Here is a 24472-nt window from a genome sequence, read left to right as displayed (position 1 = left end):
AAGGAAGGAAGGAAGAAAAGAAAGGAAAGCGGCAAAGACAGGCAAAGAAACAGACGAAAGCAAACGCATGTTTGGAGAGGAAAGGACAGATCGGAAAGTAAGGGAAGGGAAGTGAGAGAGAGAATAGAGATAGGGGTCATAAAATATGAATAAGGGTTGGGGGAGAAAATGAGAGGAATCGAATGAGTACGAGAGAAGAATGACAGATTGTAAACGGAGCAGGGAATGAATGAGAAGAATGAGACTAGCATTTATAAAGCGCCGACTGTATGCCGTGCACAGCGTTGAACGCTGGCACAGACACGAAAGGAGGAGCCAAATGCCCGGACTAAGGGTTCCTCGGCTCCGCTCACGGGAGTGGCCACGCAGTGCTTCCACGCTGTCACCGACAGATGACCCTGGGACCCGCAGTACTCACCACTGGAGCAATCCCAACCCTGCGCGCCGCTTGGCGACGGTCCCCAACTAACCTTCATCTAGTGGCTCTCAAAAAACAAATTACTAGGCACCGTGGGCTGACCTTTAAAAGGCGCTTAGGGGGCTGGAGAGATGGCTCAGAGGTTAAGAGCATTGACTGCTCTTCCAAAGGTCCTGAGTTCAATTCCCAGCAACCACATGGTGGCTAACAACCATCTATAATGAGATCTGGTGCCCTCTTCTGGTATGCAGGCAGGCATGGAAGGAATGTTGTATACATAATAAATAAATAAATATTTTAAAAAAAAAAAAAAAAAAAAAAAAGGCGCTTAGGTCAGGGTTTGGCTAATACTGCCCCCAAAGAGGCCACTAGAAGTGTCTAGGGCCCCTTTCCACCCCTCTGTAAAAGGGGAAGGCGTTTCTTTGAAACTAACAATCCCACTTTGGGGTCCTCTTCTGCCCTCTGGCGAGGGATGAGATATCCCCATTGGGGCATATCCCGTAAACACACACACACACCCTGCACGCGCGCCCAAACTTACATCCATTAGTAAAAGCTTTCAAGGTGCGTACAACACACCCGAGTACATATACCCTTCGCCTCCCATCCCAAACTCTCGCGCGCGAAATTTCACACAGCCCTCGTGCGTTCCACCAGCGCAGAAACTGACGCGCGCACTCACGTCACCCCGCCCTGCTCCCCGACCAGGGATAAAAAGCCAGCCCTCAGCTACACCTGCCTGAGTGTCTGCGCGCGGTGGGGGGTCACGTGCCTATACACTTGTTCCCACAAAACTCCTATACACACGGCTCCTGTAGCTGCACAAGCAGGGCTAGGAGTCTGAGAACCAGAGAGAAAGTGAAATCTTGAAGTTCTTCTAGGGGGACACAGCGCTCGCAAGGGACAGGGCAGGAGGAGGGGCGCTGAGCGGGAAACTACTCAAGAAACCGTTTATTTTCTGGGAAAGTTGGGAGAAGAAACCCCAATCCCGGACAAGTCCATGGGGGCGGGGGTGGGGATTTCCTTAACACTACTGCGCGCGCACACACACACACACACACACACACACACACACACACACACCAAGAAGGGATTTCTCTAAAGGCATGGCGCCGGGGAGGATATGGGAACACAGCCTTCCGGGTCTCCCAAGGTTGGGAGGGGGCCAGAGGAGTGGGCTAGACGGAGAACCACTCCCGCCTCCCAGTAGCCAGCAAAGGGTTAAACCGGCAAGCCGGGAAGCGAGGGAGGAGCCAGCGAGTGCGGGAATGGGGGGGGGGAGTGCTTCCTCGCTGTCCCCACTCTCCCTCGGAGAGCAGCCGGGGTGCACGGACGGATCGACTAACCGACTCCCTGCGGGGCTGCCCTGCCTAGGGGGCGCGGACACCAGGTGTCCAGGGCCAACCCAGCCCTCTCTACCCCGTCGTGCCCCGCCCCGTCCCGTCGGGGCCGATGGCTCCTTCGGAGGCACGCAGTCCGGGGGGCGCAGGGTAGAGCTTCGCAGCCCGGCAACGTAGCCCGGGGACTCCTCGGGTCCTTCCGGAGCCCCGCGGAGTCCCCGCCGTCTGTCCGGCGGGATAAGGGGGCGAGTGGGAGAGCCCTCCCCCCCGCCGCCCCCTCCCCCGAGCGTCGAGACAAGATGCTGCCCGGGCTCAGGCGCATGCTGCAAGGTAGGGACACCGTCCGGCTGGAGGACCCTAGAGAGGGGCACCCCACTCCTTGGGCGTGAGGGTGGGGCAGTGAAGGGGGTGGGGTGGGCTGGGAGCAAAAAAACCGCTTAGCGCGGGAGCCGCGCCTCCGCCCCCATAGCTGCCAGCCGCAGGAGGGCACTGGGCTTGGAGCCTGCGGGAGTGTGCGGGGAGCTCGTGACCAAGGGGCGACGCGGAGGGCAGAACGAGCAGGCTGGGAGGAGGAGAAAGAGGCTCGGGTTCCGCTGTCCCGGCTCCACCTGCTCCGGGGGACGCGGAGGACTCGGGCCGGCTGGGGAAGCGCCGACTCAGCAACTCCTCGTGCCCGGTGTCTCAGCACTTTCCAGTCACCTGGGAAGACAAGCCATGTGGGTAGGGGGCTATCTGGGAAGGTAGGAGGCAGAGAGCGCGATTTCCCCCATGGCCCTGCCTGATCGGACAGATAGAGGGGCTAGAAGGAGGCTAGTGCCGTGCGTTGAGTGACAGCTAAGGGTGTGGACTGGAGACTGGGGGCGGGGAGGGTAGGGGTCGGAGGGAGGAGGGGAGTCAAGATGAGAAAAGTGTCTAGAGAGGTGGGGAGTGAGAAAGAGGAGGTGGGGGCGGGATGGGGGAGGGGCGGGGGGAGCAATAAAGGTTAGACGACAGGAAAAGCTTAGAGGAAACCAGGGTCCAAGGGAAGACCAAGAAAAAGAGAGGAGAAGTGGACCAGTTCAGGAGAAAAATGTAAAGACTAAGATGGAAAGCTAGTGGGGCGCGGGGCCGGGGAGATAACCGGAAGGGTGAGGACGGGGCCTCCGCGAGACTGGACTGGAAAGGGGATGGGAAGACTAGAAGCCAGCGGAAGCTGGTGATAGAGGATAGATGGAAGGGTCAGACACGGGGTGGGGAAACGGTCACCAGGATTGGCGACCCGGATCCCTAGAGGGTAGAGTGGTTAGAGAAGGCTCGGGGTGTCAACAGAAGCCAGAGAAGGAGAAAGAAGAGAAGCGAGGAGGTGCTCAGGGAAGAGACAAAGAGGCTCCTGGTAACCACTTCCACGTGGGAAACACTCCATTCTCAAGCGCCTGCCTGTTCTACCCCTTCTTTCGGGGAGTGGCTGTGGCCTAGTCCAGGGGACCTTGAGCTCAGGGTCTGGGGCAACTGTAAGAGAAGGAGGCTGAGGACTTTGTAGTGGGGGGAGGTGGCAGCCTCCTGGGGTGGGCACCTGGGCTGCCATTTATATCTTCAAGCCCCGACGTCGGATCCTGCCGCCCCACAGTGGCTGCTTATTTTGGGGTGTTACATTCTGGCAGCGTGAGAAGCTGTTTCAGACAGAGTGAAGCAGCAGCTTCAAACCCTCCAGTCACCTGCATCAGTGCCTCCCCAGGCCCCTGCGTCACTGGTATGCCATCGCCCCCATGCCACTCCTAAGCCACCCCCCTCAGCCTCTGCCCCCTCAGCATCTGCTGGGCAGGCCCCTGGCTCTTCCCAGGAGGCAGTGTGTCAAGTGTGGAGATGGTGCTTGTATTTGGAATCCTGAACCCTGTTTCTAGAGCCAGAGGCCTGTCGACTTTTCCTGGGGTATCTGTGCCCCATTATGGTGCAGTCTAGTTCCTGCCTTGGACTCCCCCCAACACACACACCGCTTCAAGTTTCTTATCCCCAGGAGCCTCTGGCCTAGCGGTTGGCACAGGCTGAGATCTTCATCTAAGAACCTGGGTATTCCAAGGTCTGGCAGCCCTTGGGCCTTGAGCATGGTTCTTTGGTGAATGGAACCTTTTGGCTCTGGTTACCTTAGCCTTCCAGGATCAATATCATGTTGTGGCTCTCTCCGCTCCCTCCTGTGGCCTGATGTGGCTATGCCTGGGGTCATAGGCCACCTCCTTCTGACTCCCAACTGTGCTGTGCTCTAGGATAACCAGAGCCTGGAGCCCAGGAGTGGAAATCTATAGCGAGAGCCTAGGCCCCTTTCCCCCCTTGACCCTGAACAGCCAGACTGCTAGCATTGTGAGCGTCCCAGGCCTGAGCATATGCACAGAGTACCTACAGTCCCTCTGCCTCTAGACACAGGCTCACATCCAGGGGGTGTGGTGGGGGGAAAGTCAGAGTGCATCTTGTGACCCATCCAGTGCCTGTGTCTGCTGCTCTGGAGCTCATGTTACACTTGGGCTACACAGTGAAGTCTCCCACCCTTCCTAAAATGGTTGGGACCTATGTACTATTGCTCTCCCCAGGGGTCGCGACAGGTTGGGGGTCTCTGGATAGAGAAGGCAGCGTGCACAAGCGAGTAAGTGTTGGTGTACAGTGAGCACACCACAACAGATTGAGTCCTTCTCTGGCCCCACACACTGCTCATCTTGGGGCTTACCTGCTCACTTTAGAGGAAGGGATGAGCAGAGGGTGAGGGAGAAAAGACTTCCCTCTCCCTTCACTACAGGGGAGGGGAGAAGCCCAGATTCTGAGGACAGAAAGGGCTCTACCCAACCAGAAGCCAACTTCACTGCTTTCCAGTCCTCGGTGATGTTGTGATGTTTTCGGTCTCACAGTGGCTTATTCTAGAGTGGCTGAGGATCCCCCGGCCACCTCTGGCACACTGTGCCTGCCCAGGACGTGCATAGGGGAGCCTAGAGAATAGCTGTGGTCCTGGTTGGGGGGGGGGGGGTGGCTGTGAAGAGCCGTGTGAAAAGTGGGGCTGGGGAGGGGGGGGATGTGGGAGAAAGAAAATGGTAGAGGAGAGGGGAGGGAGGGAAAGGTGCTCTCCCAGCCCCCTGCCTTGCCTTTGCCTGGAGTGCCCACTCCAACCCAGCCTGGGGGCAGAGAAGCCTAGAGCCCCCCTCCCTTTCCCCCCTGCCTCCAGTGAGAGAGCCACAACCTGAATTATGGATGAAGCTCCTTGGGTTACAGCTGCTTTGCGCGACAGTGAGGGCCAGAAATGGCAACAGAGTCACTGTTACGCAGGAGCACCCCACCACACACTGGGTCCCTCCTCAAAGGGCCTGCAGGGAATACCGCTGAGACGGAGGAGAAGCGGAGCGTGAAGGGGGGTAGCCGGGAGGGGGCAGCCCGGGAGGCCGGCAGAGAAAAGAGGAGCGGGAGAACTGGAAGGAGTGAGGAGCCAAACAGGAAGTTGGGGCAAGAAGGACGGGGGAACTTGCCCAGCCCCTTGATGAGCTTGACCTCAGCTTGGAAAGGGACCTGAGGCCGAGGGAGTAGCCCTCTGAACCTGTGGCCTTCTGGGTTTGTAGCCCTTTCCGCTCTCTATCCTGGGAAAGTAGTCAGTCAGCCGTGGAGGTCGGTAGAAGAGCCTGGTAATCCTTGGGGTGGGGGTAGGGGGGCGGGGAGGCTGAGAGCCGTGCAGTTCACACTCTGGTGAGCTTGTGGAGGGGGGTGGGATTAGGGGATCAGAGGAGGATTTGGCTTCCTTTGGTGTAAAATCCTTTGAGAGGCAGAGCTCAGTGAGTGACAGGAAGAGGAATGCCCTGCTGGACACCAGGCCAGTCTCTTTCTGGCCCTTGTCCCGCACCACTTTAGTGGTGACCTTGGGTAAGTTGTCTGCCTTCTCGGAGATCCAAATTGCCGTCTCCGTAGGATTTACACAGCTTCGAAATCTCCAGTTCTGAGCTCCAGTCCTCAGTGCTTTGGAAGCCCACCCAGGGTCTACCACTGGACTCCCACACCCCACTCCTCCCTGGTTAAGATCAAGGGTGAGAGACATGCTCCTCCACCCAACGTGGCTCTGAAAAAACTCAGAAGGAGAAAAGTAATCGTGAACCGCCGCACGGGGGAGGGGTGAGAAGGACCGAGAAACGCGGAGGTGGTGTGAACGAATGGAACAGCCGCGCTGTGTCACTGAATATTACATCACACCCAGCCTACACACGCACGGGGCCCGGCACTCACACACGCGGAGGACCGCCAGCACACGCTTGCTCGCTCGCTCGCTCGCGCTGCAGGAGGGGCCAGTGACACACACGAGCGAGCGGGCTGGGGTGGCTTTGGGAAGCGCCCGAATGAAGAGCTGGGGAGCACCAGGACTCCAGGGTGCTCCACTCTGCACCAACGTGGAGCTCCCCAGGGGTACATGCCTGACACAGGTTGCCTACCAGGTGGCGCTGCACCTTCAGTAGTGAGCACCTGTCTCACGCTGCCACCCCCCCCCCCCAGATCACAGGCACACCTCCATACACACAGCCACGTCAGGATGCATTCAAACCTCGGTTCGCACACAGCCTTATAGATCTGGCACTAAAAGTTACCCACCTCTCAACTACCCACTCCCTGAACCATGGGGACACCCCAAACCAGGCCTTCCCTCCAGGCCTTCCCACCTCTGACTGCCTGGCTGAGGGAATGGTTCACCTCTCCCCAGGCAAAGATTCCCAGGAAGTCTCAGGCCTTCTGAAAACCCTGCTAGAACTAAGGTCTACCAACAGGAACCTCTCTCTGGGGCATTGAGGAACAGAGGGTCGGGAAGCAGGTAGGAGGGGCTACCTTGCTCGTTGGTGAGGCAGAGAAACACAGGCACCCATCCTCAGCACCTTAGTCCCCTGCACCTGCTTTCTGGTCTGTACCCTAAGATTAGCCCACAACCAAACCCCAGACAGTTACTCTGGCAAAAGCAAAGGCTTTGAAGGAGACCTTGAATGAGTGGAGAGTTGATTCTGCAGCCCCACCCTCCAGCCGCTTCCCAGGTGGAAAAGGCTAGGGTTCTTCCAACGCCTTCAGGGAGAAGAGGGGGGAGGGTGTGGGTCACCAGGACACCCACAGGCCTTCTAGTCACAGACAGCCTCAAGTTAGTGTCTAGCTTTCTCGAGTGGGCTGGTTTTGCTCCCAGAGGACATTTGGCAATGTCTAGAGACATTTTGATTGTCATAACTGGGGGCAGGGTGCTGCTGGCATCTGCTGGAAAGAAGGCAGGGCTGTAGTTTAACACCCGTCCCCATCCCAAAGAATCCCCAGCCCTGCTTCAGCACAAAGCAGAGGAAACGCTGACCCTTTGACTTTTGACCCTAACTCTGAACAAGGTCAAACACAACAATGGAAACAGATGGAAAGGAAAGACACCTGTTCCCTGAACAACTTTAGACACATCCCCGTGCTGTCTACAAAGCCCTCCTCATGTCCCAGGCAAAGTTCCCCAAGGAAACTTCAGAGCCCTGGGAGCCCTGACAGAGGGAAGTGGGCAAAAACTGGTTCCACTTTTATCTGCTCCATTGAGCTTACCCTCACCACCAGGTGGCACAGGCCTTTATTCCCAGCACTTGGGAGGCAGAGGCAGGAGGATCTCTGTGAGTTCAAGACCAGCCTGGTCTACAGAGAGAGTTCCAGGACAGCCAGGACTGTTACACAGAGAAACCCTGTCTTGGAAAAAAGAAATAGAAAGAGGGAGGAGAGAGAGAGAGAGAGAGAGAGAGAGAGAGAGAGAGAGAGAGAGAGACCCTTCACTCTTTGATACAGTAGAGAAACACAGGCATCCATTCTTAACAAACTATAACTCGCAAAAGATTTGAAGACTGGGATTGCAGCTGAATGGGCTGAGTGCTCGCTGGTCCAGCATGCACAAGGCCCTGGGTTTGGCCTCAGGCACAGCATCAGCTAGGCATGGAGCACAGCACTGTAATCTCAGCACTGGGAAGGTGGAGGCAGGAGGATCAGAAGTTCAGGGTCATCCTCAGGTAAACACTAAGTTTGAGGGCAACCTAGGTTACATGAGACTCCCCCCCCCCCCCTCACACACACACAGAGGAAAAGGAAAGAAAGAAAAAGAAAATGAGGTTTGCACACTTCAAAGGGGGCTGGAGATTGATGGGAGGCCACTCAGCCTCTTGAGCCTGTTAAGCTGCATCTAGACCCCTGACCAAGCACCCAGTGAGCCTTCCCTCTGCTCTCCCACAGGTCCTGCCTCAGCCTGCCTACTGCTGACACTCCTGGCCTTCCCTCCGGTGACTCCCAGCTGCCCTATGCTCTGCACCTGCTACTCATCCCCGCCCACCGTGAGCTGCCAGGCCAACAACTTCTCTTCGGTGCCGCTGTCCCTACCACCCAGCACACAGCGACTCTTCCTGCAGAACAACCTCATCCGCTCCCTGCGGCCAGGCACCTTCGGGCCCAACCTGCTCACCCTGTGGCTCTTCTCCAACAACCTCTCCACCATCTACCCCGGCACCTTCCGCCATCTGCAGGCCCTAGAGGAACTGGACCTCGGTGACAACCGGCACCTTCGCTCCCTGGAGCCCGACACCTTCCAGGGCCTGGAGCGCCTGCAGTCGCTACACCTGTACCGCTGCCAGCTGAGCAGCCTGCCTGGCAACATTTTCCGAGGCCTGGTCAGCCTACAGTACCTCTACCTCCAGGAGAACAGCCTGCTCCACCTACAGGTGAGCCAACCACCTCCCTGGGCCTCTTCCACCTCTCTCTCTGGACCTGCCTAGCCACGTCCACCTACCCGTGTCTCTGTGGCCTTTCCCATGTCCGTCCACCCGGATCAGGAACCCCGCTCACCCCTCTTTCTGTACCTCTCTCCGTAACCCCCATTTGTCCCGCCTGTCTCCTGACGTGCCTCCCATATGTCTCCCTCTGCCTCTTCTGTCTGTCTCCCTTCACGCACCCACTCAGCACACCCCACAATGTCTGTGTAGCTCTCCTTTCCCTGAGAGCCGCAGCCCAAAGGGCTTCACATGATCTTTTCCCATCCACCCCCACGTCCTCCCACTTCCCAGGCGAGCTGGACAAAGGGTGGAGTCATTGCCAGGGAGGGGCTTGTCTCCTGAAGTCACACTCTCCTCTGATGGCTGGGTAGTAACAGAAGGGAAAGCCTTGCCCTCTGTAGATCCCATCCCTCAAGCCTGTTGTCTCAGGTAAAACTCTGTTACACAGCTAAAAAAATGGAGGCTCTGGAGAAAGAGAAATGGAAGGAATAGAATAATTGTCATTTACTGTTATTATTATTGACCTAATTATTATTTATTATTGTCATTATGCTCACTGTCTGGCAGTCAAACCCTCACGTCTCCTTTCTGTGGGAAGTAGTCACACAGCCTCAAAAGCAACCCCTCAGAAGGACATGTCCCCTAGCAGCACAGCCTCTGACTCAGAGGACCTTCTCTTTATCCAGGCCTTGGTACCCACAGGTCCTCCCTCCGTCTGTGGGTTGGAAAATCAGTCCCAGCCGACGTTCCTGACAATAGCAATAGTGCTGATAGTTTGTCAATGTGTTGAGAATCCACGGAAAGCCATTCTAGAAGGACAGCAACCTTGGAAACGGTGTTCAGATGGAGAGAGGGGCAGGAAAAGGCACAGTGACCAGCATGATATGTCTCATTATTGCTGAATGATGGTGATCAATTCAGCAGACACATAGTAAGTGCACATTGTATCAGGCCCGAGGCGAAGCACTTTACAGACATCAACACTACCCTGTGCAAGCGTGTGGCATGGTCAAACATGGGCCTCAGTTTTCCTCTCTGTGAAGTGGGAGTAATGGGAGCATCCGTCACCCAGGGATTTTGTAAACACTAAATGCATGAATAATTTGTAGTGTCCACTTAGAATAGTGCTTGGCATACATAAGGGCCATATAAATGCTCGTTAAAATGCCGTGTGTTTTAAAATGAACTTTATTTAACATTGGTCTCAGTGAAGTGCCCCAGCTTGAACTTCATCTTAGAAATCTGGGTCAGCTCTAAGGATTATTGTGAGGCCATGGATAGGATCCAACACACACCTCCCATTTCTCTTCTTCCTAAAGTTGCCGAGAGCCACATGGTTACAGCGTGCACGCTGCCTCTCCCTCGCAAGCGTACAGGCGTCTGGAGGTGGGGGTTTTCACCACAACATGCACACCGGAGACCCTAAGGATTTATGGGACCAAAGTCCCTGTGGTTGGGGGCTGACTGGGCTCCCCACCAAGCTGAGCCCCTGGCAGCAGGGACAGACAAGGCTAAGAAGGGACACAGAACGGAACTGACTGAGACGCCACAGCCAAGTGGGAGTTGACACTTGATCTGCCCAGTACGACCATACCTTAGAGGGCTCGTGCCCTGAAATACAACTGAGTGGGCTAGGGGTTTGGGCTAGCGTGCTTGCTGGTTTGCCGTCGGTTTGTTGCTGTTTTAGATTTATTTTTATATGTATGGGTGTTTGCCTACACGTACATCTGTGCCCATTGAGGCCATAAGAGGAAGCCAGATTCCCTGGAGCTGGGGTTAGTTACCTGTGGTTCTGAGTGGCCAGGTGGGTGCTGAGGAATCAAACCCAGGTCCTAGAAGAGCAGCCAGTGCTCTTAACCTCGGAGCCATCTCCCCAGTCCTGGCCTTGAACTTGGTAAATCCTCCCACCCCTGATTCCTGAGTGCTGGAATTACAGACCTATACCAGCATGCCTGGTTTGTGCAGGGCTGCAGAAGGAACCTTGATCTTGGTGAAGGCTAGGCAACCATTCTACCAACTGAGCCGCATCCCCTGTGGGTTCGGTTTTAAAAGCGCTGCTCAGCCTCTCTGTGTGGCTTTAGATAAACTATTTTCCACATCCCTAAGTTGGCACCTTAGTGATGTTTATCTGCCTATAAGGTTCATCGGTATTAAAAAGAAGGGATTTGAGCTCAGGCCGCAACTCCAGAATAGAAGTACCATGATTATTGCAGGCTGAGCACCTGACCTGAAGTGCTGGGGATCAGGTGTGCTTGTTTCAGACTTTGGAAGATCTGCATCCACATGACGAGTTATCATGGAGACAGGACCCAAGTCCAAGCATGTAGCTCACCCATGTCTGTCTCCTACACACCTGGACTCACAGCCTGAAGACATTTCATACTACTTCATAATTCTGACCGTGAAACACACTTCATGGTGGGGAAATCCCCACTTGTGGTGACATGTTGCTGTACCTCTGAGAGTTTTGGATTTTAGTTGGATTGGAGGGGGGCGGGTGTTCAGATTTTCTGGTTAAAGACGCTCGGCTTGTGCTTTTCACTTTTAAATTACATTTTTTATACTCATAGGGGAAGGTGGGTATAGTGCTTGTGCTGTGGCATGCAAGTGGATGTCAGAGGGTGCCTTGGAGGACTCGGTTCTCTCCTTCCAACCAGCTCCCAACTGAGGAACCCAGGTTGTCAGGCCTGGTGGCTGTCCTAGTTCAGTTTTCTGTTGTTGTAAAGATACACCATGACCATAGCAACTCCTATAAAGGCAGACATTTGATTGGAGTAGCTGGCTTACACTTCAGAGGTTCAGTCCCTTATCATCACGGCAGGGAGCATGGTGGCATACAGGCAGGCAGACAGAGTCCTGGAGTAGTAGCTGAGAGTCCTACATCTTGCAGGCAACAGGAAGTCGGCTGAGACACCGGGCAGTACCCTGAGCATAGGCAACCTCAAAGCCCACCCCACAGGGACACACTTCCTCCAACAAGGCCATACCCACTCCAACAAAGTCACACCTCCTAATAGTGCCGCTCCCTGTGAGATCATGGGGTCCAATTACATTCAAACCACCACAGTGGCAGACAACTTTACCTACTGAGCCAACTTGCTGGCCTTGACTCTGTTTTAGTGACTACGCCTAAGACCCTGATCTCCTTATCTGATGTGGGTGTCCTTCTGAATAGGTGTGCCAACACTTATCAACACGTAGAAGCTACAGCTACTCAGCATTCAGCTTTAGGGAAGGTGCCTCCCTCCCAAGCCTCCATCTCCTCTTCCTAGTGGGGAACTATGAAAATGAGGCCTTCCACAAAGACAGACTGTGAGATGCTAGTAAGTTCATGTGTAGAGTACATTGCTTAGGGTTTAATAAATTACTTTTGCCAGGCAGTGGTGGTGTACACGCCTTTAATCCCAGCACTGGGGAGGTAGAGGCAGGTGGATCTCTGTGAGTTCGAGAATTTTGAGAATTTCGGGACAGCTAAGGCTACACAGAGAAACCCTATCTTGAAAGTAAATAAGTAAATAAATAACTCCTGACCCTCAGGCCACAGACAGCAATCTGTTCCTGGGGCCACCTAAGCTCAAGGTGATCCTCAGGGTCTTCTGAACTAGAAACCACCTCTTTCTGAACAATCTTGACCTGGGCAACATTGGGTGTCATGGGAAGGAAGCCTCTTCACACCAGGCCGTTTATAGAGAAGAGAGACAGCACAGCCTCTGTTTGTGAGGTGTCTGATAGAACTAGGCTAGGAGATGCCACACACAGGTGAGGAAACACGTGGCTCGGTGAGATCCTCGGGGAGCAGGTGTGACCCAGGATGGAGCCCAGCCTGCCCCAGAGGGGAGCTCTGAAGGCGGCTCATGAATAGGCTGTGGCCGGTGCACATGAAAATGGTGGCAGTCCTTGTGGCATGTCTGCTGAGGGCTAGGCGCTGTGCCAGGCCGGTTCATTCACCAACAGACTCCTTACTGAGCACCTACTGCATGCCAGGCAGCGTGCAGGGTGCCAGGGATTCCAGGGTGAACGGATTGAATGGAAACAGTACCCCTGCTCTGCTGGAGGGGGGCCAGACGGTAAAGCGGCATCGCTCCCTTGGTTACAGCTGTGGCTTACTTCATGTTTACTGGCAGATCAGAGTTCTAATCTAAGCCCTCTCTCATTTGCTGTAGCCTCAGGGTCCCACCTATGAGAGAGACACCGTGGTCTGTTGCTCAGGGTAGGAGGTGCTGTGGGGACTAAAGGGAAAGAATACGGAGTTGGGTGGGAGTCACTGGCAGTGGTGACTTCATCAGCTGTGGAGCTGCCTGGGGAGAACTGGCCCAGGCCTGTTAGGCTCTGCAGCACAGGTGTTGGGAGTCTTGCCGCTGGAGCTCACGCCCATGTTAGCTGTTGGGTCCTCAGCAAGTGGTTCCCTTCTCTGAGCCCCTCTCTCTCGGTCTCCAGAGAGAGAAGGATCACAGCATCCGCCTCGGAGTGTTGATGATTAAGATACTATCAGGATCTGTGCCACACAGGACTTGGCACTCAAGGGGAACTTGGCAAATCACCTGCTGACGCCAATGATTGTGACACCTGCCATGGATGGGCAAGCACCGCGAGCGGGGGTGCCCAAGGCAGAGTGCACACGGAACGGCTTTGCTGAATGAGTGAGATCAGCTCCCAGGCTCCCTGAGTCAAAATTATCAAAGGATCAGCCGCTCAGAGTCACTTCACGGAGGCCCAGAGAGGTGCCTGGAGCTGTCCAAGGTCGCACAGCCTGGGAGGCTGATGAGATCGGTACCAAGGCCAGGAGCGGGAAGATTGGAGGAGGAAGGCAAGGTTAAGAGCAGGATGCTCTCAGCAAGGCTGAGGAGCTCGGGGATGCTGCATTTAGATTCCAAATGGATACAGAGAGCTGCGAACCGGCCAGGCGGGAGGCGAGGGAAATGTGGTTTTTGAAATGGAAGAGAGGGATGACTTTAGCAGATGCTCCTAGCCCAGAGGGAGGGGGCGGGCGAGAAGGTGATGGGGGAGGGGCCAGGGCTGTGAAAGTCAAGAGCTCATTAATGCACAGAGAAAAGTTTTAATGGTGGAGAGAGGAAGGACCGGATTTGAGAGCTGCAGCCCAGGAAGTGGTCATGGGATTTGGCTACAACGTGGGCTGGGGGAAGGGAATGGACCCCAAGGTTAATGCTTAGAGGGGCGAGACTTTTAGCCAAAGAGAGGAGAAGAGGCTAGAATACAAAATTGGGCTGTGGTTTAAAAAGAAAAATCTGAGTTCCCTGGAATGTCATCCCCTCTAGAACCCCAGTGCCACTCTCTCCTGCCTTTCCACACTGATATAGCCACACATCTCTGGGTGTGTCCTACTACTGCTGACACTCTAGAAGAGGAACCCCAGGAAGAGGGTTAAGCAGAAGGACTCAGAGCACGCTCCGGGCAGGACAGCAAGGCTGAGGCTATGGGGTGAGCAGGTCAGCTAGGGACCCGAGCAGGCTGGCATTCAGGGTGGGGGCATCCGAGGGTGGAGAGCACTGTGCTGGTGTCAGAGGTAGTAGGGAGCTTGAGGACCGATCTCAACGTGGCCAAGAGAAGGGCTCTTGGCAGACTTGGTTCCTGTAGTGGAGAGGGCGGGAGGCATATGGGAAGAGGTGCAAACACACAGGAACTCAGGAAGGTGGAGGCTGTGGATATGGGCAAGGACTCTGCATACTCCCCTTCCTGAGACCTTCGACCAGGTGCCCAGGTAGCAGGAGGAAGGAAACCATCTCCCCAGGCACTGGGGGCGTGGGAGAGAACCAGAGCTAGGGAACAGGCCAGGATGAACGGGCCTCAGCAAAGAGGATGCTCCTGTCCTGCTTAACCCCATCTCCTGGGACCTGCTGACCATGGCCATTTGGGGAGGGAGGCGAGGCAGTGGGGTGATGGGAATGGGGGTGTGGATCTTTCTACAGTTAACCCTTCACTTCTGATGGGTGGACACTGAGTAGCTCCCAAATCACACTGCATATGTGTGTAGGGGGGTGATCCAACTCAGGACCTTTAACACGAATAGGCAGACTCTACACCTGAACTACAGTTCTGCACCAGCTGACCACCGAATGTTCTCTGGCACGCTGGTTAAAATGCAGAGCACCCAGCCATGGCCGTACCCTACCTTCTGAGCCATAATCCCAAGGTTCTGCCAGTTCTAACATGACTTCACAGGCCCTGTCCCCCACACCATAGGAGGGACAATGACAGGGCATCAGGGACTTCAACTTCTTTTCCTGCCTTTGTGCTAAGTCTGGGCTGTGGAGCACTACACAATGGTCCCCTGAATAACTCAGACCGCGGTGGAACTTCCAGTCCCCAAAGAAACCCTCCCTTAGAGGAAAATGGATGGGATGGAATTCTAAATGAGCCCCTGCTGTCATGACAACCGTGGATTATGGATGGCTGACTATGTCTCTATTGGGTGCTGTACCCTCAACAGCACTGTAACATCTAACCTTCCTTTAGTATATTTAAGAACATTTGGAGGGGGGAAGTTTTGAGACAGGGTTTTTCTTTGTAGCCTGGCTGTCCTGGAACTTGCTCTGTAGACCAGTGTGACCTTGAACTCACAGAGATTTGCCTGCCTCTGCCCCCAAGTGCTGGGATTAAGGGCGTGTGCCACTACCTCCTGAATATTTAAGAACCTTTTAAGGGGAGATATATATACTAAGGGAACAGAGACTGTGTGAGGTTAACCAGCAGGGAAACAGGAAAAGCTGGGATTTATGTCAGTGCTTTTAAGTCCTGAGCCTGTGGGCTTCACCCCTGAACAAAACCTCTATATGCAAGAATTGTACCCAGCACTCCACCCCATGAACCTCTGGGAACTCTGTTCCTTGGTCCTCAGAACAGACTCGAGAGCTAGGAACACTCATTTCCAGGTTACAGAGGAGAAAGCCTGCTTCGAGGAGGTACCTGGACTTGACCAGCTTCACAAACATGGCTAATTCACACATGTCTGTCTGCCTATGTGAAAACCTTACCCCAAGTTTCTTCTCCTCCTCCTCCTTCTTTTCCAAGATAGGGTTTCTCTGTGTAGCCCTGGCTGTCCTGGAACTCACTCTGTAGACCAGGCTGGCCTCAGACTCAAGAAATCCACCTGCCTCTGCTTCCCCAAGTGTAGGGATGAAAGGCGTGCACTGCCACTGCCTGGCCTATACCAGGCATCTTAATACATGCTTCCCTATTAATTGCCACATTTTACAGAGGAAGAAACTGAGGCACAGAAACACAGTGACTCTTCCCTGATAGCACAGTTCACAACAGACCCGAAATCTAACTCTCAAGCTCCAAGCACGGTCTTCAGGCAACCTCATCATCAACACAGGAAAGGCAGATTTGTTCTCAGCCTACCTCACCCCTGCCGAATGGCAAACACTGGGGAGGTCCTGAAACCTGAAAGGGTTGGATACACCCTGAAGTTTAGAATCAGGCACATTGTCCCTGTGTTGACTGCCCTCTTGACAGGCTGCAGATTCACCTAGAAAGGCAGGAAAGACAGCTTGTCAGATAGGTGGTTATCTCCAATACACACGACAGAAGGAGAGGATCACTCCCACAGGTCGTGCGCGCGCGCGCGCGCGCGCACACACACACACACACACACACACACACACACACATAAGAGAGAGATTAAGAAGGAGAGGATCACTCCCACAGGCCGTGCGCACACACACACACACACACACACAAGAGAGAGAGATTAAATAAACAAGTAAATCTAAAGGCTCACTAACATAACCAGGTTTTGTGTTGCTGAGAGCTAATCTAAGCTACTTGAGAGACTGAGACACGGGATGGCTGGTTGAAGATCCACTGTTTGCAGTAAGTTCAAAGTCAGTCTGGGCAACTCGGTGAGAATCTATCTCAAAAAAAAAAAATGTATGCAGGGAGATGTGGCTGTAGCTCAGGGGAAGAGTTCTTGTCTGGCGTTGTGCTGGGCTCAGCCCCTTGGGGCCCTGGGCAAAAGGAACCCACTGACCTCCTTCGACTGTACAGCTTTTTCCATAGGAAATAGATTAGATGATCCACGTTTCAAACTCAGCCCTTGTTTCAAAATCAGTTGATAGAGTTGCCTAGCATGTTTGAAACCCTGAGTTTGATCCCCAGCACCGCATAAAACCCGAAATCTCAGAAATCAAGAGGTGCGGGCAGGAATTTAGAAGATTCTCAGCCGGGCGGTGGTGGCGCACGCCTTTAATCCCAGCACTCGGGAGGCAGAGGCAGGCGGATCTCTGTGAGTTCGAGACCAACCTGGTCTACAAGAGCTAGTTCCAGGACAGAGGACAGGCTCCAAAACCACAGAGAAACCCTGTCTTGAAAAACCAAAAAAAAAAAAAAAAAAAAAAGATTCTCGTGGTCCCATCGCTGCAATGCATGAGCTCCTGTCTCAAAAACATGAAATGAAGCCCATTCCACTATTCACAGTACTCCGCCTGCCATTGTGCCTTTCTTACCCTCCCCCCAGGTCCTGGAGCGGAGTCCCCAAACCTGTCTCAGGCCTCTCTCTTCTGTTTCCATCCCACCCACCCCTCCCCGCCTCACTCAGGATGACTTGTTCGCGGACCTGGCTAACCTGAGCCACCTCTTCCTGCACGGGAACCGCCTGCGGCTGCTCACGGAACACGTGTTCCGCGGCCTGGGCAACCTGGACCGGCTGCTGCTGCACGGGAACCGGCTGCAGGGCGTGCACCGCGCGGCCTTCCGCGGCCTCAGCCGCCTCACTATCCTCTACTTGTTCAACAACAGCCTGGCCTCGCTGCCGGGAGAGGCGCTGGCCGACCTGCCCGCGCTCGAGTTCCTGCGGCTCAACGCCAACCCCTGGGCTTGCGACTGCCGCGCTCGGCCGCTCTGGGCCTGGTTCCAGCGCGCGCGGGTGTCCAGCTCCGACGTGACCTGCGCCACCCCACCCGAGCGCCAGGGCCGGGACCTGCGCGCGCTGCGCGAGGCCGACTTCCAGGCGTGCCCGCCGCCCACGCCCACGCGCCCGGGCAGCCGCGCCCGCGGCAACAGCTCCTCCAACCACCTGTACGGCGTGGCCGAGGCGGGCGCGCCCCCCGCAGACCCGTCCACACTCTACCGAGACCTGCCCGCCGAGGACTCCAGGGGGCGCCAGGGCGGGGACGCGCCCACCGAGGACGACTACTGGGGCGGCTACGGCGGCGAGGACCAGCGGGGCGAGCAGACGTGTCCCGGGGCCGCGTGCCAGGCGCCCGCGGACTCGCGTGGCCCCGCGCTCTCGGCCGGGCTGCGCACCCCGCTGCTCTGCCTCTTGCTCCTAGCGCCCCATCACCTCTGACTGTGGTGCTCAGACGGAAGAGGCCACGGCCTTCGCCCCGCACCCCTTCTCTGCCCCACCGAGCTGCGGCTCCATCCTCTTCGCCCCTTGTTTGCGGCCGGCCTTTGCGGCGCCTTCCCCAGGCCCCCTCGCTCCTTTTCTTCCCGGGGACTACGCTGTCTCTTTTGCCTTCTGGGCTGTTCTGACTTACGTATGGCAGCCCCTAAGACGGTGTATAAGGCTGCTCAGCCCCATTCGTCCTGATTCTAGCCATTAACTCTTTTTCCCCAATCCCAAGGCTGGGGCGGGGCACCCCAGGCAGCCGTCGCTCCTCTCTCCAGGGCCCCACAGTGGACTGGAGGGGCTTTTGTCTACAGAGCACCTTCCACCAGCAGAGCCTTTGAAAGCTCCCCCAGGGAGCCTCCCTTCCTCCCCCGGACCTTGGGAGGGTTGCCTCAGCAAGGCCCAGGCTGCTCCTGGACCATGCTTGTCCTGATTCCTTCAGCCTCCTGACACCCGGAGGAATAACTTTTCTCCTAAGTCTACCCAGAACACTTTTTAGGGTGCCCGGAGAGTTTCCTCTCCACCATGGCCCCTGTGTGGTGAAGATCAAAAGAAGTTGTTTGGGGGAAAATTTATTAAAAAATTCTATTATTTTATCTCCTGTAAGTTTTTTCCCCCCTCAAGACCTCAAAAGCGGAAGTAGGACTTAGAATTGTGTTTAAAGGTTGGAGGCTAGACAAGGAAGAACCATCTCAGGCCACCAGGGTTTTCTGCAGTGTGGACTTGCTGGGTGACTTTACCCCACTTACACCTCAAGGTCATTCTGATCCTGCCCAGGCTTCTGTTTCTTGAGCTACCCTGTCTGTTGAGGGTGTGTGCTGATGGCACCAGTTTGCCCAAGAGAAGCAGCTACCACCAGCCCTGAAGGGTTTGGCTGCTGAACAGTAAGTCTGGAGGTGGCCACCAGCTCGGCTAAGTGGCCACCATGAAAGAAAGCTTCCACGTTTCCCTGCAAGTAGGCGTAACTTAGACATCCCCGGCACAACTAGCTAACCACAGCTTTGGGCCTATCTGGAAAAGGCACAGCTTCCTGGGCGAACACAGTCGCACCACAAAAGCTTTAAAGAGCAGAATCCAGGACTACATCCCAGCTTGTGTTTGCCCTCTTTGTTGACCACCCCTGTGATGTATTCAGCAGACCCAGCTGTTCTCAAAGACCCCACAGGCCATGGGGCCATCAGCTCTTTATCCCTGCGAGGCAGAAGCCTTCATGGGTGGGTCAAGTCAAGCCGTTCTCTGAGCAGATTAGGGAGCGACTAAGAGGGTTAAGGTGATCAAGGGACAAAGGTTTCAAGTGGGGTGTCTTACATTGGATCATAGCTAGATGCTCCCTCTCTAGGGTAGGTAAAGAGAGGGGGTGGGGAGGAGAAGGGAGCCGTGCTAGCAATCAACCTTAGCCTGAGTCTCATCAGATGGAATTGATTAAGGATCCAGAGTTGAGGTTGTAGCCTGGGAGGTGGGAATGGCAGGATAGAAGGGACCTGGGTGCTGGGAGCTGGCACTGGAACCCTATAACTCTGACCAGTGATATCCCAGGATGCTGAGAAGAAGAGGTAGAACAGGCAGGAATCAGCATCCTCGGCCTGTAGCACATGGACTTTGGATAGGAATGTGAGATGGTTGAGGGGCTTGTGGGAGCAGAGGTCGGTCAGACAGAACTGGAGAGCTCTGAGCTGGGGTCTTACAAGGTCCGGCTCTGAGGAAGCTCATGAGTGAGGTTGGAACTGGGCCTGGAGATAAGGTGGAGGGGGATGGGGAGAGCTGGGGAAGTTGGAGGAGGGGCTTCTGGGCCAGGGTGGGGGAGGGGAGTGTGCTGGTAAATCAGAGGCAGGCTGTCCAGGTCACAGAATTATCGTTGTGAAATATTCATGGGCCTTCGGTCCAGATGCTATTTCAGAACAGCGGGAGCAGGAGGAGCGTGTGAGAGCCTCAGGAAGGAGCCTAGAGCAATGCTGCTCCCCACTGGCCCCCACCACAGCCACTGACAGCCCAGACAGACCAAGGGACGCCCATCACGTGCACACCCACACCCTTCAGCTCACACACACACACACACACACGCACAAAATGGAGCTTTGTGACACATGCAAGCACACCAGCCACTCATGGGTCCCACAAACAGGCAGATGCACCCCAGACATGGAGGTGTACCCTCACCCTCTCACCCAGGACCCCACCCCCAGCAATCTCACAAGCTCAGATCCCCAGCCTCCCCAAACAACCCAGACTGACAGCTCTGAGTATCACACTCCAGAATAGATGGGCAAATGCATGTTTTCCAACCCCCACCAATGTCCGGAGAAGGAAACTGAGTCCAGAGTGTTCAGGAGTGGACCTGTCTGTGACTCTCCTAACTCCCGAAAGAAACAGAAATCCATTCACCTCCCACATTCCGTGAGTGTGTCCCCATTCTGCATGCTTCATTTTTTTTTCAGACACCCAATGTGGCTGTCGTTAGCTCCTCCTTTCTCTAATCTCCTATATCTGTTCAGTTCCCAAGTTTCCCTCCTGGCCCCTGGCCACGCTCTTCTTCCCTGCCACCTCCCTGCTGACAGCTCCTCGTTACCGTGTGCCTGGAATATAAAAGAAAATGGAAGCAATATCTACTCTGCTTTCTCTGCTCTCGGTCTGTCTCCCCGACTCCCACCCAGCCTGCCCACAGACTCATCTGGCCACACGGAGGACCTCACTAGGTCATTCTCCCCATTGCCTTCAGATTCAAAGTAAAACACCTTACCCAGGCACCCGAGGGGTTTCACTGTCAAGAAACAGCTGCTATTCAAGCCTCCGCCCTCAATGGCTACCAGCCAGCCTTCACTCTAACGCTTGAATGTTTGTGGCCACCTGGCCACCTGGTTTGGTAAGCTAGAAACCCAGAAATTGGTACGCTAGAAACCTAGAAATCTATTTTGAATGCTGCCTAAAGTCCCTTCATCGCCTCCAAACTAGGAAACTCCTCCCTGCTGCTCTCAGATCCCAGACTCTAGAGCCCTTCCTCAAGGCCAAGCCTGCCTCCCTACGAATAGCCAGAGCTCTTTCCTGTCCTTCAAAGTACAGAGAGGATGAAATAGGCCAGAGGATGGCTGCCCCCTACTGACCATCGTGGGAAGCACGGGCAGGTTTGTCATCGCAGACTGCAGACTGAGCAAGCAGTCTCCTGGGGAGAGAAATAGCAGGCCGCCAGATGACAAGCTTTGTAAACCCTTAAGCCTCTCAGGTTCTACACCCAGAGTGGGGGGTGAGGGTGTTTTCAGCCCAGTTTTCCGAGCAGCTGGCTCCCCGTTTAGATCTCTAATCTGTGAGAGAGCTCCTCTATAAAAACATGAAGATGGAGTTTCCAAGACCCTTCAGAAGGGAAAGTTGGCCAACAAACTGAGAGGCCGCCGAAGCAGGGACAGTCCAGGTGGCAAGCCCAAGGTCCTGCTGGGGTCAGGTTTCTCTATGAATTATTAATGCTTACAGCCAAACCTGTCAGATGTCCTGAAACCTGAGAGTCCATCTCCTCTCGTTTGTCCACGATGCCCTTCTCCATCCCTCTGCTCTGGGGCATGGACATCAGAGGGGGTTTGGGGGCAACTATGCTCAGGGAAGAGGTTTGGAGAAGGTTGGGAGGTCTGCTGCTCTCCCTCTACCAAGTGGTCTTGGCAAATTCTCCTGATATCTTTTTTTGTTCTTATTGTTGGTACTGTTGTTTTGGACATCTGGGGGGGGAAGGGAACGAGGACACAAAGAGTCCCTGACTTAACTGAGTTGAAGAGGAGAACAAGCCCCTAACATGGCCTCACTAGCCCTGTCTCCTCTCCTCTTGTTTTCTTCCACCAACAAAAGACTCTCTCTCTCTCTCTCTCTCTCTCTCTCTCTCTCTCTCTCTCGTGTTTTTGGTGTCCCCAGTCAACTCCAAATAGCCCAAGCCTTGCAATTTTCCCAAGGACTACAGATGAGAAGAGAGGAGATTTGGATGTGGGCAAGGCCGGCTGAGCAAAAAGTAAACAGTAGAGAAGCCAAAGAGTGGGAGGGAAGTGGGGGCAGGAGGGGAGAACCCCTGAGGGTGGGCACAGAAAGGGGACCCCCCTCTCCATTGCCTCCACCCTTTCCTTTTCCTTCCATGCACCCATCACACCGGAAAGAGACCGCCACAGTGGGGGAGGGGAGGGCAACACAGGACGCAGTAAGAGGAAATGGGCCCCCATTTTCCCAGCCCATTCAGCTCTTGCATGGTGATTCTAAAAATAAGGGCCTCTCTATCTGATTAAGTGAGCAGACAGTTTCCGAGCCCCTCAACCGCTGCTGAATCAGATAGCTGGTGGTCCAGGGATTTGCATTTTATCAAGTGGAAAATGTCTGTAAGTTCTCTCAAGTCTGGGAGTCATCTTACTGAGGGTGGGAAGGAGAGGAAGGAGGGGAACTGACAGGGCCATGCAAAGGAAGGCTGGCACTCCTCCCCAAACAAACACTTTTGGTGGAAGCTGTGGATGGGAATTAGGTGTTGAGGACGGTGGGGACGAATAAAAGATGGAGAATGTCAACCTGAGCGACCGTTGTTTCCTGTGTAATCCCAGCACTAGGGTGGCTGGGCAAAAGGGTAGCCGTGAGTTCGAGGCCAGTTCCGTCTATACAGGGAGTTCCAGGCTAACCTGAACTACAAAGTGAGGTAGGTCCTGAAGAAAGAAAGAAAGAAAGAAAGAAAGAAAGAAAGAAAGAAAAAAAGAAGAAGAAGAAGAAGAAGAAGAAGAGAAAAAACCCAAAACGGGTAGTATGATAAATGTAGAAAGAGGGACCCATATCGGATGGGGGTGGGACATAGCCAAGATGAGACTGGGAAGACCCATGCAAGGTGTGCCCACCCCACCCACTCTTCTTCACAGCCTCCTGAAACTCTGCTTTGCTGGACCCACTAGCTTTCTGGAGAGGAGGGCCTGAGAGCAAGCGTGTCACTCACCAAGACCAGTGAGCCTCTATAGGGTGTGTCTAGGAAGACGCGCCCGCAAGTGCCACCTCCCTAACCTCTGCACCCGCGGGGTGTCCAGCATCCTTCTGACCTGTTCCCTCCGGCCTTCCCCAGCCCCCAGTTCCAACTCATCTGCATAAAGTTCCAATTAACACGTTTTCCTGGAGTTGTTTGCGATCCCTGAACTCGCTCCCAACCCGGAGCCGGCTTCCTGCCGCCCCCTCGTCCCTCGGATCGCAGCTCCATTAACCCTTGAGACCCAGGCGGCTCGGCTCTCGTTGGCCTCTGGCCTGTCCCTTCGTACGAGACAGCGAGCCCGGGACGCGCCCCTAGGCGGCTGATTGTGCAAAGGGCGGGCCAGAGGCCGGTGTTCCTCGGGAAAACGACAGGAGTTCGCCCGCCCCTCTTTCTGGGAAGGCATGAGGAGGGGGACTTCTCCCGGGAGACTCGGGGCGTCGAAATTCCTCGTTCCTCATCCTGCGGCCCCCGCACCCCTCCTCCCGGCAAGGCACCCTCTCCCCTCCCCAGCCATCTGTTCCTCTAGGCAGCGCAGCGACAAACACAGCTCTAGCTTGCTTCCGGCCTTACCCAGCCCCCTCCCCAAACTCCCCCATCCCCGAGGGTGAGAGAATGATGACACCCCTCTCCTAGAAGGTCCACATGTCAACCTCCATGTCTCACTCAACCCCTAGCTCAACTGGGCAGGGTAACTGTGGGGGTCCCCCTTCTTCTACCGACGGGGTTCGTGGAACTGAAGAGAGAATGCTTAAAGCTGGGGATCTGGGAAAGGCATGGAGGAGACCTCCGGGGGGGGGGAAGCAGAACAGACAGAGGTAGGAAAACCGGGTGCCAGAAGCGTGGATTTGAGCACAGTGGTCTGGGGTTCCCCTCCTGGGGTTTGCCACCCCGCGATTTGCCCACCCGCAAATACGCAGCGCCGCCTGCTGGGCACACTGAGGACCGCGCGCGCGCGCCCACACACTAGGCTTCCTGCGCTCGCCTTCATTAGTGGCTGATTGATGGGATGCCAGCCAGTTCCCTTGATGGCTTGTGGTTGGCAAAATTAGAGCTCAGGGAGACCCTGGCAGGGCCTCTGGGAGTTAGCCAGCCTCACCGACTGGATCTCTCCCATTCTGAGATTTTTCTTGTGCACAAAAGGCCACATAAAGAGTCAGGAGTCTGCTTCGAGCAACCATCTGCTGCGTGACTTCTCTCCAGACCTCCCTGTAGTCTTGTCGTTTGAAGATGGGCGGGTCATTCTCCTTTATTCCTCAAGAGAAGTCAGAACAAACAGAGGAAGCTTATCTGGAACACTGTCTCCCAGCCCTCGCATTTGGAGATCCTCCACGGGATAAGGGCCAAGAGGATGGATCAGGACTGAACCCGGGGTCACTCTAGAGTCAGAGGGCGTGGCACTCGTCTCAGCCCAGCACTTGGGAAGCTGAGACAAGAGGATTGCAAATTGGAGGCCAGTCTCAGCTACATGGTGAATGATAGTCTAGCCTAGGCTAAAGTGTGAAACCCTCAAACACACTAGCAAGGCACCCCAGCCCTGAGAACTAGAATGCTTGGGTAATCCTTTCTGTCCTTGGCTGCTACTCCGCTTTGGCCTTAACCTTTCTGGTGTTTCCTAATCTACATGGCGGTACACTATCGAGCTCT

At 55.0% G+C, this 24472-nt stretch overlaps 1 protein-coding gene across 4 annotated transcripts; it reads left to right on the top strand.

The window, feature by feature from the left end:
• The first annotated feature begins 1698 nt into the window (after positions 1 to 1698).
• Rtn4rl2 (reticulon 4 receptor like 2) lies at positions 1699 to 18423 on the top strand. 4 transcript variants are annotated; one of them, XM_041639675.1, is made up of 3 exons: positions 1699 to 2088; positions 7981 to 8462; positions 17071 to 18423. In XM_041639675.1, the coding sequence occupies exons 1-3, from the start codon at positions 2058 to 2060 to the stop codon at positions 17818 to 17820; spliced, it is 1263 nt and encodes a 420-aa protein (XP_041495609.1). In that variant the 5' UTR covers positions 1699 to 2057; the 3' UTR covers positions 17821 to 18423. The 4 variants fall into 4 exon arrangements, with proteins under 4 accessions (XP_041495609.1, XP_041495611.1, XP_041495612.1 ...); XM_041639677.1 differs by lacking the exon at positions 1699 to 2088 and adding an exon at positions 2257 to 2474; XM_041639678.1 differs by lacking the exon at positions 1699 to 2088 and adding an exon at positions 2257 to 2498.
• The last annotated feature ends 6049 nt before the right edge of the window (positions 18424 to 24472 follow it).

Source organism: Microtus oregoni, unplaced genomic scaffold (assembly GCF_018167655.1).
Source record: "Microtus oregoni isolate MIOR12 unplaced genomic scaffold, Mior012 000060F_ref0000265, whole genome shotgun sequence".
NCBI lineage: Eukaryota > Metazoa > Chordata > Mammalia > Rodentia > Cricetidae > Microtus > Microtus oregoni.
This window is presented reverse-complemented; position numbering and strand designations above follow the sequence as displayed.

Coding starts and splice junctions, on each gene's coding strand:
- Rtn4rl2 (XM_041639675.1), top strand. CDS start 2,058: ATGCTGCCCGGGCTCAGGCGCATGCTGCAAG. Junction 2,089..7,980: donor GCTCAGGCGCATGCTGCAAG/GTAGGGACACCG, acceptor GCTCTCCCACAG/GTCCTGCCTCAGCCTGCCTA. Junction 8,463..17,070: donor ACAGCCTGCTCCACCTACAG/GTGAGCCAACCA, acceptor CGCCTCACTCAG/GATGACTTGTTCGCGGACCT.